The following is a 15,533-nucleotide window of genomic DNA, read 5'->3' on the forward strand; positions in this document are numbered from 1 at the left end:
AGATTCCACATGGAGAAGTGCAAGCACATGCAAAATCCTCTAGCAGGTAACTGGAGGAAGGAGGATGCTACTCTAGGTGAGGTAGTAGTTGCTACTGTGTATCAGAAGCTTGTGGGTTCATTGATGTATTTAGTGAACACACGACCAGATTTGTGCTTTGCGGTGAACCAGCTGAGTCAAGCTATGGTTCAACCTACCAAGTTGTTTTGGAAGGTAGCTAAGCATTTGCTCAGATACTTCAGAGGCACATCTCAGTATGGATTATGGTACAGAGGGGCAGAGGGAGTAAAGCTTCAGGGCTTCACAAATGCAGATGAGGCAGGAAGTCCATCAAATCGAAACAACACTTCAGGAGGAATTTTCAACCTTGGTTTAGCTGCAATTTCTTGGTACAACAGGAAACAAAGGTTAGTTGCACTTAGCTCAGCAGAGGCTGAATGCATGGCTGCAAGCCAGGCATCATGTGAGGCCATTTGGATGTGGAAAATTCTAGTTGGGTTGTTTGATCAGAGGATGGATCCAACTGTATCTATTGCGATAATCAGAGTTGTATCAAACTCTCTGAGAATCCAATATTTCATGATAGGTCCAAGCACATCAATATCCAATATCATCATCTTCAAGACTATGTGGTGAAGAGGATCATGTTGTTGCAGTATGTTTCGACCAAGGAGCAGGATGCAGACATTTTGACTAAGACAGTGTCAAAATGCAAATTCGAGTTCCACAAAGATAGGATCGGGGTGGTAGATAATCCCTTTCTTTTTCAGACGGAGTGTTGAAATAGTAACAAGAAATGATAAAAATAGCATTTTTATAGATAGAATTTCGGGATGCATTCCAGTTTTAATTAGTCCCTAAATTAAAATTGAGAATTAAAATTCGAATGTGATCTCAGCAGTTGTTTTTAAAATAATTAATTAATTCATCTTGAGTTAATTAGTTGGAGAAAATCAAACATGAAGTCTATGTGAAGACATGCAACAGTTATCCCTTTGATTAAGGAAGTTATCCCTTAATTAAGGAGATCAGGATGAGTTTTACTTTGAGTTGTAATTAGTTAGCTCAATTAACTAAGTTAAGTCCGGTTAGATTAGTTCCAACAATTTGTGGAGCTGATTGTGAGTTCAGTTAGTCAATGCATGCATGCATGCAACTAGTGTACTTAAGATAACTATATATTCTCTCATAAATAACTCATGCATGTCAGTTTAGATAGAGATCAAGTTGAGATCAAAGGATGGGATAGTGTACTATCAATTGCAGGAATATTCCCATGAGGATATCTCTTGCATGTAGAAGGAATTCATTCCTTGAGGATTGCGCAATTATTTCAGAGGTTAGAGTAGTGTATGAGGAATTATTACACACAGTTGGCAGCTTGAGGACCCAAGAGAAACTACGCAAGGAAATAGGAGGCTTGGAGGACTGAAGGAAGGCATATGTGTTGTCTATTTGGTCTATGAGCAGTAGTGAGGGATTGTACTGAGAGCTAGATAGCTTGTGAGATAAAGCTTTGTGTAATCCTAAGATTTTTCCACTTGTATGATAATACAGATAGCGGGGTTTTTAGCTGAAGCTTTCCCCAATGTATTCTTCTATGTTCATGTGTGATTGATTTCTTCTTCATCTGTTATATGTGTTCTATTTGATCTTGCTCAAAATTGATTAAGCTTCCGCAAGTTTGTTTGTAGAAGTAGATCAAGTATTTTGCTTTAGTTACATTGCATTATCAGGTGATCTACAGTGAGAATTTCTACACCTTGTGCCAACCCCATTTGAGTCGTAGGTGGGGGTTTTGGCTAGAGATAGAAGAAATTTTGGGGAACCTCTTAGTTTCCATGTTGTAAAGCTTCTTTTTATACATCAAATAGCTAAACATAGCTATGATTTTAATGGGGGAAAGGTTAAATTCAGTCAAGTGTATAGGATAGGGAGTATTGCCTTTAATCTTGAGGTTATATGTTATAAATTTATTTTGGATCATCTTGATCTTCCTCCATGATTCTCTATATATATTGTTTTAGCACTCCTCAATATCCCAAGGCTGAGAAAGGAGATTGACGAAGGTAACCTCAAACCAACTTTGGTTTGGTAGCTAGCCCTACCAAATCAGAGAGGGCTCTCTCTACAATCTCAAAACCAATAAAATGACTGAGAGGGAAAATAGATCTTAGGCTAGATATTCAACTCAATAGGGTTTGAATTTAGGGTTTGTTGGACGAGGGTCATAGGTCTAGGAACTAGGTCAGGGTTTCTAAAGATCAGTTGCAGGGATACAATGGGGTAAGGTAGTTATGATCAATGAAATATTGGAGTTGTCATTGTGGTATAGGATTGAAATAAGGAAGGATCAAAATGAGCATAAAACTATGAATTCATTTATTAGAAGAAAGAACACATAACATGAAAATCTCATCAGAACATCGCATACGACTTATGAATTTTTTTAAACACCTACGAGATGATCACAAGAAAGCATAGATATGGTAATAAGGATAAATATATATTCAATTTGATGATAAAACAGAAGAAAAACATTGTCAAAAAAGCATACCACAAGAATCCCAAGATAATAGCTGCAACTGCCTATATTATTCCTGCAAAGTGTACACTAGCTCCAAGCTTCTCACTCTCAAATGTCCAACCCCTCATTTCACTTGAAACTAGCTACATATAGATGAAAAACTACTTTCCCCGTCTCAGGGGTCGAATCCATCATCATGAGAACTTTTTACATCAAAATCTCTAACCATACCTAAAACTAGGGAGGTTTGAAACCAACTCCATGTTTAGCTTAAACTGACTAATTTGACTTTACAAGCATTAATTACCATGAGATTTACATGAAATTGGCCTTAACCATCACTATGATACTTAGTTACATCATGTAAACTCTTTGCAAGAAAAATCACACCCAAAGCAATTGAGTTCGACTCAAAAAACTCAAAATCTAGCCTTCTTCTCCGAAACGCAACACCCTTATCAGAAACACGAAGTCTATTATCAGAAATGCAGTGCCCATGTTGTAGAGCCATTTTGGATGACTTTTCTTGATCTTTAAGCTGAACTGAAACCTGGTGTTGATTGCCTTGGATGTCCACTAGACTTTAGAACCTTCAAACCAGTATAAAGTTTCCTCCAAGCCACCTTAAAATGCAATCTCCCAAAGGTACTCCCACAAGCGTAGCACATGCTTGAGAATAGTGGTAGAAGCATGAAAAACATCATATTTTTTTAGTTTTCCTCCAAAATTGAGAGCTGACATGGAAAACCAAGTACATATCTGTGTTGTAGGGGTCAAGATCCATCCAGCCATGTAAGCCACTTGTCATTTGAATTCCGTGAGGAAAAGCGCAACGCCCTGTATAACTGAAATTGCCAGAATTGACCCAAAATTCAAAATTGTGCAAAATTTCTCAAATTTTGTTGAAGCTTCATTCCTAGCATCTCTCATTGATGGTCTAGACAACTAGAGATGCATCAGCAAGAAAATCCAAGTTATCTCTCTTCTTTAGCTTAATTAGTGTTTTCTTTAGCTTCCTTTTCATTTTCCTAACCCTAATTTTGGAAATCCAGTTCGTGGTGTAGTAATGTCTAGCTATGTGTTTTTGAAGGTTTGTGGCTCTATTTTCCTTCCTCAGGAGCTTCTCCAAGTGCTCATTGACCTTCTCAAGCAAATATTCCCTATCCTTAAAAATTATTACCACTATAGGGTCAACAAGGTCTTTCTGTATTGATGAGGGCAATGGCTCCTTGTCCTCATCCTACTCTCCTAAACCAATCATTGTTTTACCTTTGTCCTTTTCTTTGCTGGATGATGGAAGGCCTTGTGAGGTACTATGTTGCATCAAGCTCACCTTCAAAAGTCTATTTTCTTGTTTCAAGAAGGCCACCATGTAGTTTTCCTTGGCAAGATCATCTTTGAGTGCTTGGATTTGTGCTTGCTATTCCTTGATAATATTTGCATCTGACTTCTCTGCATGGTCCAATATTTCTTTTTCATGAGGCATCTCCTCCTCATCTTTCTGCAAGGGTGACTTAGTTACATGCCTAGGTGACTGCTCCATTTCTCCTTGAACTTGCTCAATTGTAGCTTCCTTAGGCAATCTTCTAGCTTGTGATTTAGTCAAAAGTCTAGGTGTAGGCCCATATTTAGTGATCTCAGGGGCAAAAACCAATAATTTTCGCTTCTTGTAGGTCTGTGATATCTCTACCCTAGATGCCTTTCTAAATGAAAACTTTTTGGATGAGTCAACCTCTTGTGGCCTTGATGGTGTTGATAGAGTGCTTTAACTGGTAGGTTGACTAATGGTAGGCATAAAAGGAGTCGATTGGCTGAATATTTCCCATGTTACATTAACCTATGAAAAATGATGAAGAACAATGATTTTGACCAAACCATGATGAAATAGACTTGCCTGGTGATCTTTCCCTTTTCTTTGTACCTTCTCAATCATCTTGACTAAGCTTCTGAATAGGTAATGGGGCAAGTTCAGTGGTTTGATAGAAGTGAAGTGCATCAGCAGCCTCATGTGATATTGATACAGTCTAGAAAACCTCCCTTCACAAGTAAAATACTTCATGATCACCTTCATCAAAGGAGCATACCTATCCAACAATTTCCTGAAAGGAAAGATGTGAGAGGGAGCATCTTTGTAATGTGGTTTCAGGAATTCTTTGTAGTTTTCAATGTCTAAATCCATCCCTTTAAACCAAATCTCTCCTTGGTTAGGGATACTTGTGGCTGAGGCTATGGCATCTGCTGATATGATGAAGTATATCCCTGCTTATTTGGCTTTGTCTCCCTTTAAATTTGTAGCAAACAGGCTGGTCAATTTGGCATGGAAACCCACTTCCTGAATTGTTTCACAAAACCCTAGACAACCTGTTGTTTCAAAACAACTCTTGATGAACTGTGAGGAATTTATCTCCTGCATATGAGTTGGCTCATATCTGGAGACTTTTCCTCCTTTGTGGTACTTTTTCTTTTCAATGTCCATGGTATGGTTTTGCTTTACTTGGAAACCCTAATTTTGATAGGAAGTGAGGAAAGAAAACACAGGAAAAAGAAGGGGTAATTTGGGGAAGGAAATAGAGAGGATAGGGGTTAGGGAAATTTGTTGAAAACTATCAGGAGATAGGGATGGGTGTTAAGAGTGATAGGGTAGTTAAATTTTTTAGGATGGGTGAGGGGAAGAGGGTAGGAAATGTAATTGAGAAAATAGTAAGTTTTACTTCCTCAACCACCGTATGCTATGAAGGTGGAGGTGGAGATAGAATTAAGGATAAGAAGAACATATTAATAACACCTTTCAACGTCACTTGATGGTATGAAATAAAGAGTCGGAGAAATAGGTTAATTTTTTTATAGCGTAAAAAATTGTTGATGGAAGTTAAAATTAAAGAAATGATGAATATTTTTATTTACTTTTAGGATTTTTTAAAGTTATTAAATATATTTTTTAGGTTAATAATTTAAAGGGGAGTTGTTTTTATGTGATTTTTTTGGATTTTCTAGTGCTTGAATCTAGCAAAAAAAATTGATGTGAAATCTTGATTTGTGTTATTTAAATTGGTTTTTTAACCGATATATGGATTCAACACCCTGAATAACCCCGCGGCACTTGGATTGTGTACAGGTTACCCATCAAACTTGTGATTTCAACAAATTCCTACTGGATTTTAGAGAAATTAGACCGAAAAACTTCCAAAAAATCTCACTAAAGACCACTCAATTTAAAAGTTATGTTTTATTAACTTATATATATATAATGTCCACTAAGACCAATGCAGTCTATCGGACCTCAAGAAAAGAGAATCTAATTGTCATTTTTCAAAATCTTGTTTCTGTGATCAAAGAGTAGGGAAAGAAGCATTCCAAGATCGCTATAGTTGGGTTGGCTTAATAAGTCAAGAAGATTGGAGGTGTGGTTGATGATAGGGAATTGAGAGTGGATGTGGGCAAGAGCCGGGCAGTCTAAAAGAAAGTTTTTTTCATCTTCCACCTTCTTAGTATCACAAATCTGACAAATTCTATCGTCCTAGGGAGTCTTAGGAGTAGACCACCGCCCAGTCTCACTCCGAAGCTCATGAGAGTTAGTTCTAATCCTAGTGATGTTCATTTTCTTCTTAGTGCTAGTCAACATAGAGAGATAATTATGGTGACCGAGAGTGGGGTTGATCACCCCCTTATAGTACCTTAGCTTCCTTTGACCCTCCATCTCCTTACCATCCCACATCTTGTCCTTAAAATTGGAGGTAATAGTATCTTTGATACTATCCTTTCTTTCCATGATGATCTCCTTCTTCATCCCCTAAAGGTTGAGCCAAGACTGAGCATCCTGATGCCACCCGCGCTTGTGGCGCAGGTGGGGGTTTTAACTAAAGTTAGAAGTAATTTTTAGGAGCCTCTTGGGTCCCCTATTGTTAAGCTTCTTCTTATACATCAAATATCTAAACATAGTCGCACTTTCAATGGGGGACAGGCCAACTTCGATCAAGAGGATAGGATAGGGAGTATTTCCCTTGATCTTGAGGTTATAGGTTATGAATTTATTTTGGATCATCTCAATCTTTCTCCATGACTCCCTAGATATACTGCACCCCCAAACTTCACATCTATATAAGATAACGGGGGTGACGAGAGTCTCAAAGAGGAACCTTTTTTTACTCCAAATGTGAAGATTGGCTGATTTACAATTTTTTTCAAACTCATAATAAGCTTTCCAACCTCCAATAATTATTTTCTCAATGCTATAATTCCAGTTGAGCTGATGAGGAAAGTCAATACCCAAATATTTATAAGAAGAAACCTGCTCAAGACAATGGTTATCATAGATGAAACTACCATGGGTGATCTTTTTGGATTTAATGATCATGACTTTAGTCTTGCTTGTATTGACTATCATACCCATCTTGGAGCAGGAGACTTGAAGAGTCTTAAGTTGCTTGTCTAGGTCATCATGGCTCCTTACAAGAAGAACAATATCATCAGCATAAAGGAGAAGAGTAATGATAATACCGGTGAGCTCGGTGCCTTTGCAACCCGCAGTTTCCAGACACTCCTCTAGCTTATCGATGTAAATACCAAAAAGGGTAGGGGAAAGGGGACAACCTTTCTTAACCTCGATATTACATTTAATGTCCTTAGACCACGCATCGTTGATATTAAGATTGGAAATGACAGTCTTGTAGAGGCAGATCACAACAATCCTCAGTTCAGGAGGAACCATGATCTCTTCTAGCCTCTCCCATAGCTTACGTCGGGGTACAGTGTCAAAATATTTTCTAAAGTCCACTAAACAACAAAAGAGATCGATTTTACTATTGCGACATTCCTCTGCAATGATCCTAAGAGTGGCAAGGTGGTCGATGGTCGAGTGATGTCTCCTAAAACCAACTTGCCCTTTAGCTCTTTTGCCTTGGTTTTCAAGCTAAAGGCTAAGCTTTTTTTTTCTAGAATGAACCCATAAAACTTGGCCAAGATGTGGCTAATCATAATGGTCCTGTAATTAGAGGGAATGCTTTTGTCCCCATTTTTTAAGATAGACACAACAAGGCTTTGCATCCAAAGCTTCGGGAAGCCATGCTTTATAACCAAATTGAGAATCTTGTGGAGATGAGGAATGAGGATAGATTTTCCCATTTTAAAGACCTTAACCTCGTAACCTTCAATATCTTTGGCTTTCCCATGAGCGAGCTTATTAATCCCAAACTCAACATCTTCCAGAGAAAAAACATCATCCTTAATAGGACTATTTAAGATGGTGCCCATGGTATGCGGTGAGTCATACTTCTTAAGATAGTTATCCCAATTTTCTAGGGAGATAGAATGGTTATCTTTAGCTTTACAAACAAGCACATTCTACCAAACCTTTATGGGCGCACCTTTAGAAAGGTGGAGAAGATGCTCTTGTCTCTTATTAATATATGATCTCTTCTTCCTCTTAATGAGAGCTTTGTATATACTTATATTATGGAGTTTAATACTTATATATATAATTATAATTTTATTTTATAAATAAATAGAATTTTTTAAATTTATTAACAATTCACTAAAATAAAATATAATTTAAAATAAATTTTGTTATTATTATTATTATTATTAAAAAACAAATTATTATTATTATTATTATTATAAAATTCTAAATATTTAATAAAATAAATTATAATTTGAAAATGTAGTTTTTTTCTCAAATTTTTGTGATACATAGTGTTTCTTCAAAGATAGTTTTTTCGTAAATCACATTTCAAATTTTTAGGTCGACCCATTTCAAGCCACACTTACATTTCATATGTTTGGATCTAGACGTTTCAAACCACTAAGTATGATTCATCATCAAGACTATGATGAATGTTGTAATCTATACAAATTGCAATATACCGCAGAGATACACAACTCTTCAAAAATAAAAGTTAAAATATTATTCCTAATTATATTTAATAAAAAATTATTAATATCCTTAAAAAAAGTCTTTAAATATTTAATTAATAAAACTAATATTATTTTCTATACCTATATTAAAAAATCCAAAAAATGATGATTAATAAAGGTCAACCCAACTATTTTAATATCCTAATAATTATAAAAATAATTTTATTTATTATCCTAATAATTATAAAAATAATTTTATTTATTATCCTAATAGTTATAGAAATAAATTTATTTATTATTAGAAACAAAATCTAAAAACTGATGATTAATAAAAGTCAATATTTTAATATGGTTATAATTATAGAAATAATTTTATTAAAACACGTAAAAATAAATAAATAAAAATTATCATTATTATTATAAATTCTAAAAAGAATATCAGCGAAACTACACCGAGCTAAATTAACAAATCGATGACCTGTGACTCGTGACTCGTGAGACATCCCACAATATCATTAAACTAAATAAAGTCAACCCGCCGAAATCAAAGCGATCGACGATTTAACATTCTTTAAAAAGTATAACTTGAACGAAGGCGTGACACGTAAAAAAAATCATAACAGACGACACCAATCCCACACCCCCTAAACCCAAATCACCATTTAAGGAAATCGGTGAACACTGCAACACCTGGCCCGGAAGCGTAGCCGTGGCCCCGAAATTCTGTCCATCATCCAAACGGCATCTCCCATTAACCAAACAGAGCTTCCATGCACTGCACCCCAAAAAAGAGAGGAGAAAACACAGCACGAAACAAATAAGACAACGTAATCGTCACCATGGTGGCATTCAACCCTAACGGTACCCTGAAATTGACCGAACTGTGCCACGCTTCCGCAGATTCTTCCTATAACGCCGCCCTTCACCTTTTCACACGATGCCACTTTGGAACAATATTGGAAATCTCCAAGCTGGGTCTTCTTGTCCCAGTCCCACCACCGCCGTATTTATAATTCTGCGCACTTTTCATTCCCTGCACTATGCATTCCTCGAAGAAAATAAATTACCTGCAATTCTCCACATTTCCTTCAAATTCATCTCCAGTGCCGATGAAGAAAATAAATAACCCGCTCTTTTCATTCCTGTTACTCACGCTTGTATGGACAGTAGCCGGAAACGATAATACGGGCCTCTTTGGCGACGATAGTTGCAGGGGTCGGAGGATTTTCATGTACGATCTGCCCGAGGAATTTAACGCAGAGATCTTGAAACGGTGCGAATACGGTCTCGCTAAATGGATCAACATCTGCCCGCTCGCGGAAAACGACGGCTTGGGACAGCCGTACAAGAGTTCCCTGGGCAACGGCTGGTTCGACACGGATACATACATGCTGGAGATCATATTTCACGAGAGGATGAAACGATACCGCTGCCTGACGCCCGACGCCAACCAGGCCGACGCCGTGTTTGTGCCCTACTATTCTGGGCTTGACGCTCTGAGATATTTGTACCCATGGCAGGACAGAGTATTCAGGTCCCCGCACGGGAGGAGCTGATGACGTGGGTGACAAACAGAGACGAGTGGAAGCGGAGGGGAGGAAGAGATCATTTCATTGTGATGGGCCGCACGGCCTGGGACTTCGGGATTTACAGGGGCTGGGGTACCGGCATGCTGGAGCTCCCTGGGGTTACCAATATGACCGTGTTCACTATCGAACGGCGCTCGTGGATGCCCAACGAGCAGGCCGTGCCTTACCCGACTTCGTTTCACCCGTCGTCAAAGTGGGAAATCGAGCAGTGGACGAACCGGGTGAAGGGCTCGTCGCGGACTCGGCTTTTCTGCTTCGCCGGCACGGTGCGGCCCTATAAAAATGACGGCGGGTTCCGCAACTTGCTCATGCGTCTCTGCGCCCGGTCGCTGGGCAGCTGCCGCCTGCTGGACTGCCGCGCGGCGCGTTGCAAGCACGAGGCCGAGCCACTGATGCAGGCGTTCATGGAATCCGTCTTCTGCTTGCAGCCCCCCGGTGACACACCGACGCGCCGGTCGACATTCGATACCATCATAGCCGGTTGCATTCCGGTGTTCTTCAACAATGACTCGGCATATACACAGTACACGTGGCATTTACCACCAGGTGGCGAGGTCGACGGTGGGGGGTATTCTGTATTTATTTCTGAGCAGGACGTGGTCGCCGACGAGTCCCTGGTGGAGCGGGTGCTGAGTGGTTTGAGTTCCGAGCGGGTGAGGGAGATGCAGCAAAATGTATTAAGTTTGATTCCACGTGTCATTTACATGATGAGGTCGAGCTCCGACGTGTCATATGCGGCGGAGTCGGTAGAAGACGCGTTCGACATCAGCATAAAGGGAATGTTGGAGAAAGTTTCATGGCAGCAGCAAGAGGCGGCGGCGGAGGAGGCGGCGGCGGAGGAAGCGGCTGCGGGAATCGATGGTGGGATCGATATTCGTTAAATTTGGAAGCGACTGTGGATTAAATTGTAAATTTGGGTCTGAGAGTTATATTTGGAAGCAACTGATTTGGCTCTAAATAGTTTGCAGGCTGAGCAGACAAAGCTTACCTTTGGTGTATGTCGAAGCAGTAGTGACGTCACTAGTTCTTCCTTCCTACGATATACGTTATGCAGCTCTGTAATATTGTTGTTTCTGCAGGTGCCGCTACTCAGAATGTTGGATTAGTCTTTTTTGGAGCGGTTTCGGTGATCCACCTGTCATGCAATCTGTTACTTCTATTATATCTCAGGCAGTATGTTTCTGAAATTTATATATTTTTAAAATATAAATAGCTATTAAAACTTAATTTAAAATAATAATAGTCGTGTTTTTTAATATATATTTTATTTATAAATTGAGTTTATTTTCTTTGATTTTCCATGGATTGCCTGCCATCTTCTCGATTCAGATTCATTTCTCAATTCTCATTTACATGTTTAATTCATAGCCAGTTTATGATGATTTTGAGCCTGGTCCCATAATGGTGAGGTGATTGTATTGTCACCACATCTGAGCTTTTCATAGCCATTAAGAAGGATATTCTAACACACAAATCCATGCTTTGTGTGCTCTCTTCAATAGCTTGTCGTTGCAGTTAGGGTACAACTTGATCTAACTCTATTTTCTAGCTTCCAATGCCATGGTAGGACCTTCTGGACCAATTCTGTTGGATTCCCATAAGAACATAATGAGTTCATGTAAACAAGTGAATGAGTTCTTGTAAATGAGTCTAGTCTTTAAAAGAAAGAATCATAAAAATAACCTTGTTCATTTAGTCTTTAAACAAGTGAGGTCGAGAGAAGATGTGAGTTTTGACTGTTGATCCAAGGATAAGTAGTGTTCCATCTGAGGCCATTCCAAATAATATTGAAGGATATTATTATTTATTTTCATATGATGGATCCATTTTTCTCACACACGTGCACACACACATATATCTTTTATATTTCCTTCTAGATAAATCCAATAGATTACCTTTGTGTTTTCTCTTCGTGGAAGGTTCTAAGCTTTTGGAATAGTTCTTTAGTTCCAAGGATATTGTTTTAAATATTTTCACGGAATTAATACTATGTCTGCAAACCCCTTCTCATTTTTTCTAAGAAATATGTGTACACTATATAATCTTCAAGATAAAGATCAAATCTTAAAAAGCTAAGCAAGATCTAAAGCCATTGTTTGTAGGTATATGTTTTTAGTTGTTAACCTATTTTTTTTTTTTGGGGGGGGGGGGGGAAGACGGGGTCATGTTGGCCCCATAATTGTGAGGTTATAGTATTGTTTCTACTTCAAGGCTTTTCGTAGCCATCAAGAAGGATATTCTAACACACAAATGCATTCTTTGTGTGCTCTCTTTAGTAGTTCTTCGTTGTAGTTAGGGTACAACTTAATGTAGCTCTATTTTCTAGCTTCCAATGCCATGGTATGAAAGGGGTGAAAAGAGACCCTAACACATAAGCAAGGAAGGGAAAGAACTAACTTTCCAACCTCCACTTCACATCACAACCTCTATTGAGATCAAATCAACTACACGATGCCTTGTGGCATATTTCCTTCTTGGAATGTGGGCTTGTAGACCTTATTTGATTCAACTATAATTATGTTTAGTTATCATTCAAAATTTCCTTCTTTATTTTGACTCTTATTCAGTTCAAATCGACAACAAACATTTTTTTGGGAGGAAAACAACATCAACAAAGGATTTGGAACCTACTTGAATGGAGAAATTGTAGTGTACTATTATAAGAGGGATATTTTGTTTTATTTACTTAAAACAAGGTATAGTTATCATTCTATAATTGTTCACATACAAAATGATTTCTTGAGGCCACTAACATCATTTCAAATTTGTATGAGTTTCATTTTTTGGGGGGAAAGGATATCCATTTCTAAGGTTTTGGGCAAAGAATATTTTGTTTGTTATTATATATATTTTTTAAAGGATAAAATAAGCAAGTATTTTTGTTTATAGTCAAAATAAAAATACATATGTGTATATGTTGAAGCATTCGACTAGCCCTAGGCCCCAAAAAACTATGTTGCTCAATATCTTATGATTTACATTTTTGTTCAAAAAACTACTTGTAATTTTCAATGTAATCTATCCAAAATTTGTTGTTGTAGAATTAGTTGCTTCTCTAATTAATTATGATTCTTGTAAGTCCGAGAATGAGTACTAATAAGTCATTTTGAATTGTTCTACCAAAACCCATGCTCATAATAAGAGAAGAGTGAAACTAACAAGGTTATTAAGTGTCTTCAAACTTCATCATTGTTACTTATAATTAAGTTCCTGTTAGATGTAAGAGTAATGTGATTGAACCTTACTAATATGATTGGGAGGAGAGTATGATTCCTCATTATAGCTATATCATTCATCTAGTCAATCAATATCTTGATTCACTGTAAATATGCAAAGAGGAAATATCTAATATTTCATCAAGTTGAAGAATATGATTCAAAATGAATAACTCAACATAGTTGTTTGTTGCAAGGCAAATATTGCATGAGAAGGAGAAATAGTGAGATTATGACATATAAATGATACCCTATATATCCCCAATATATTGATTGTGTTGGGCCACTCCATTAAAAAAAGCCCAGAGGAGATCCTTTTGAATGACCACTTATGATGGATTTTGTGGAATGTGAGGTTTTGAATGCGAAGGCATGGCTCCTTGAAGAGAAATATTGTAGATGACTACTTGAATATATGATTATCCTTGGTTATCAAAGATCGCATGATTTCTCTCTAGCTATATGCCCCAGTTTACAATCAAAAGAAATGCTCTATGATGTGCTTTAGGTTATGTTGTGAGGTAGAACTTGAGGCAGTTGTCAATGTTATCTCCATGCAATATGTATTCATTCCATTCTCTTCCTTGAATTTCCTGCTAAATTTCCCTTGTAAAGGATCAATGAATACAAATGTGAGATAGTGTGTCAAATTCCTCAAGGCAAAGAGGACATTTGTGTGGACCATAGAAAGATATATTTTTTGGAGAATGTTCCAGGTGGGGGCTTTTTTATTTAGCAGGAACCACATAAAAAGTTTTGTGTTTGGTGGGGAAATGAAATTTCCTGAGCCTTTTCCCCCCACCATAGAGGATTTTGATCATATAGGGTATGCACCAAAGAGAGATAACTAAGTTTTTGAGTGTATTCTCCAAAGGGAGTGAATGACTAGGTGAGAAAATCTTCAGAGATATAAAGAGAGACTAGGGATTTTTGAAGAGTGTTATATAAGCCAACTATTATAGAACCATGTCACCTTCTAAGTTTAATAATTCTAGGGGGATGCTCCAAGTTTAAGGACCTTCTAGACCAATTTTGTTGGATACCTGATGTAGATAAAAATAACCTTGTTCATTTAGTATTTAAATAAGTGAGGTCGAGAGAAGATGTGAGTTTTGACTATTGATCGAGGTATATTTTATATGGAGAAGTCTTGTTCCATCTAAGGTCATTCCCAATAATATTGAAGGATATTATTATTTATTTCCATATCATGGATCCATTTTTAGCATATTTCCTAGGGGCTCAAGTCTAATCTAGAGTAGAGGAAGGAAAATACATGCGACAAAAGGCTAGATCATTTTATCAATTTCCAAACTCCTTTTGTAGTAAGGGCCTATAAAAAATAAAGAATTTTTTGTAGATCCCATCACCCCAAGGCTTCTAGAGTAGCAATAATAGACCACGCAGTCAAGGCAAGGCCTTTTCTCTTGTTTCCCATCCTAAAGAAATAATAAAAGATGGTTTCTTTATCTTGTATGGAATACCTAGAGGAACCAAAGATAAGGATACCCAATAAACAAGTATTTCCTCAATAAACACCTCAAAAAGGACCAATCTTCTAGCTCTTGAAAGCCACTTATTGCATCAATCTTTGATATGAGTTCAATATTTGTTAAGAGAGAAGTCTAATCCTCCTTAGTGTAGTTTTTGGGTTTTAGAAAGAAACCCAAATATTTTAGTGGGATTCCTAGGGTAATTAGCTCCTTTGAAAATATTCTATACATATTCTCAATGTCTTCGCCCTCTAAAGCATATCCGTAATGGAATTTTTCTCCTGATCAATTTGCATAGTTGTAGCCATGGAGAAGAGGTCCAAGTTTTTTTTATATTTTGGAGATGAAAAAGATCATTTCTAAGGAAAATGAGGATATCATCAACAAAAGAGGGATATGTAAGTGAGAAAACCTAGGCGATCTTGATTCTTGAGATATGACTTTTTCTTTCTTCACATAGGATATCCCTACTAAGACCTTCTGCGACCAACAATAAGAGAATCCGAGAGAGGGGGTATCCTTGTCTAAGCCCTCAATGAGGATTGAAAAAGTGGAAGGCAAAAACATTAATTATAAGGGCCATAAAAGAGGTATTGATGTATCTATAGATATAATCCACAAAAGCAGAGTAGAAACCCAGGTGAAGGAGAAAATTTTTGAGATAGATCCAATCAACTCTGTTAAAAGCATTTGAAGGTCCACCTTGTAAATAATGGAATTTTGTTTTAGAGTACAATCCTTCTTAGGCCATATTGATGGATTCATGAATTTGTCAATCTTCCAAGAAACAAAATTGTTCAAAAGATAGTTATCTGAGAGAATGGGCTTTAATCAGAGAGAAATGATTCTTGAGATAATT

At 37.4% G+C, this 15,533-nt stretch overlaps 1 protein-coding gene across 1 annotated transcript; it reads left to right on the forward strand.

The window, feature by feature from the left end:
• Positions 1-9,932: 9,932 nt before the first annotated feature.
• LOC149159633 (putative xyloglucan galactosyltransferase GT11) lies at positions 9,933-10,847 on the forward strand. The gene has a single exon (XM_089434370.1). The coding sequence runs from the start codon at positions 9,933-9,935 to the stop codon at positions 10,845-10,847; it is 915 nt and encodes a 304-aa protein (XP_089290496.1).
• Positions 10,848-15,533: the final 4,686 nt, after the last annotated feature.

The sequence above is a fragment of the Pinus tabuliformis genome, chromosome 5_2, assembly GCF_031772625.1.
Source record: "Pinus tabuliformis cultivar Carrire ecotype Pingquan chromosome 5_2, CPIR1, whole genome shotgun sequence".
NCBI classification, from domain to species: Eukaryota; Viridiplantae; Streptophyta; class Pinopsida; order Pinales; family Pinaceae; genus Pinus; species Pinus tabuliformis.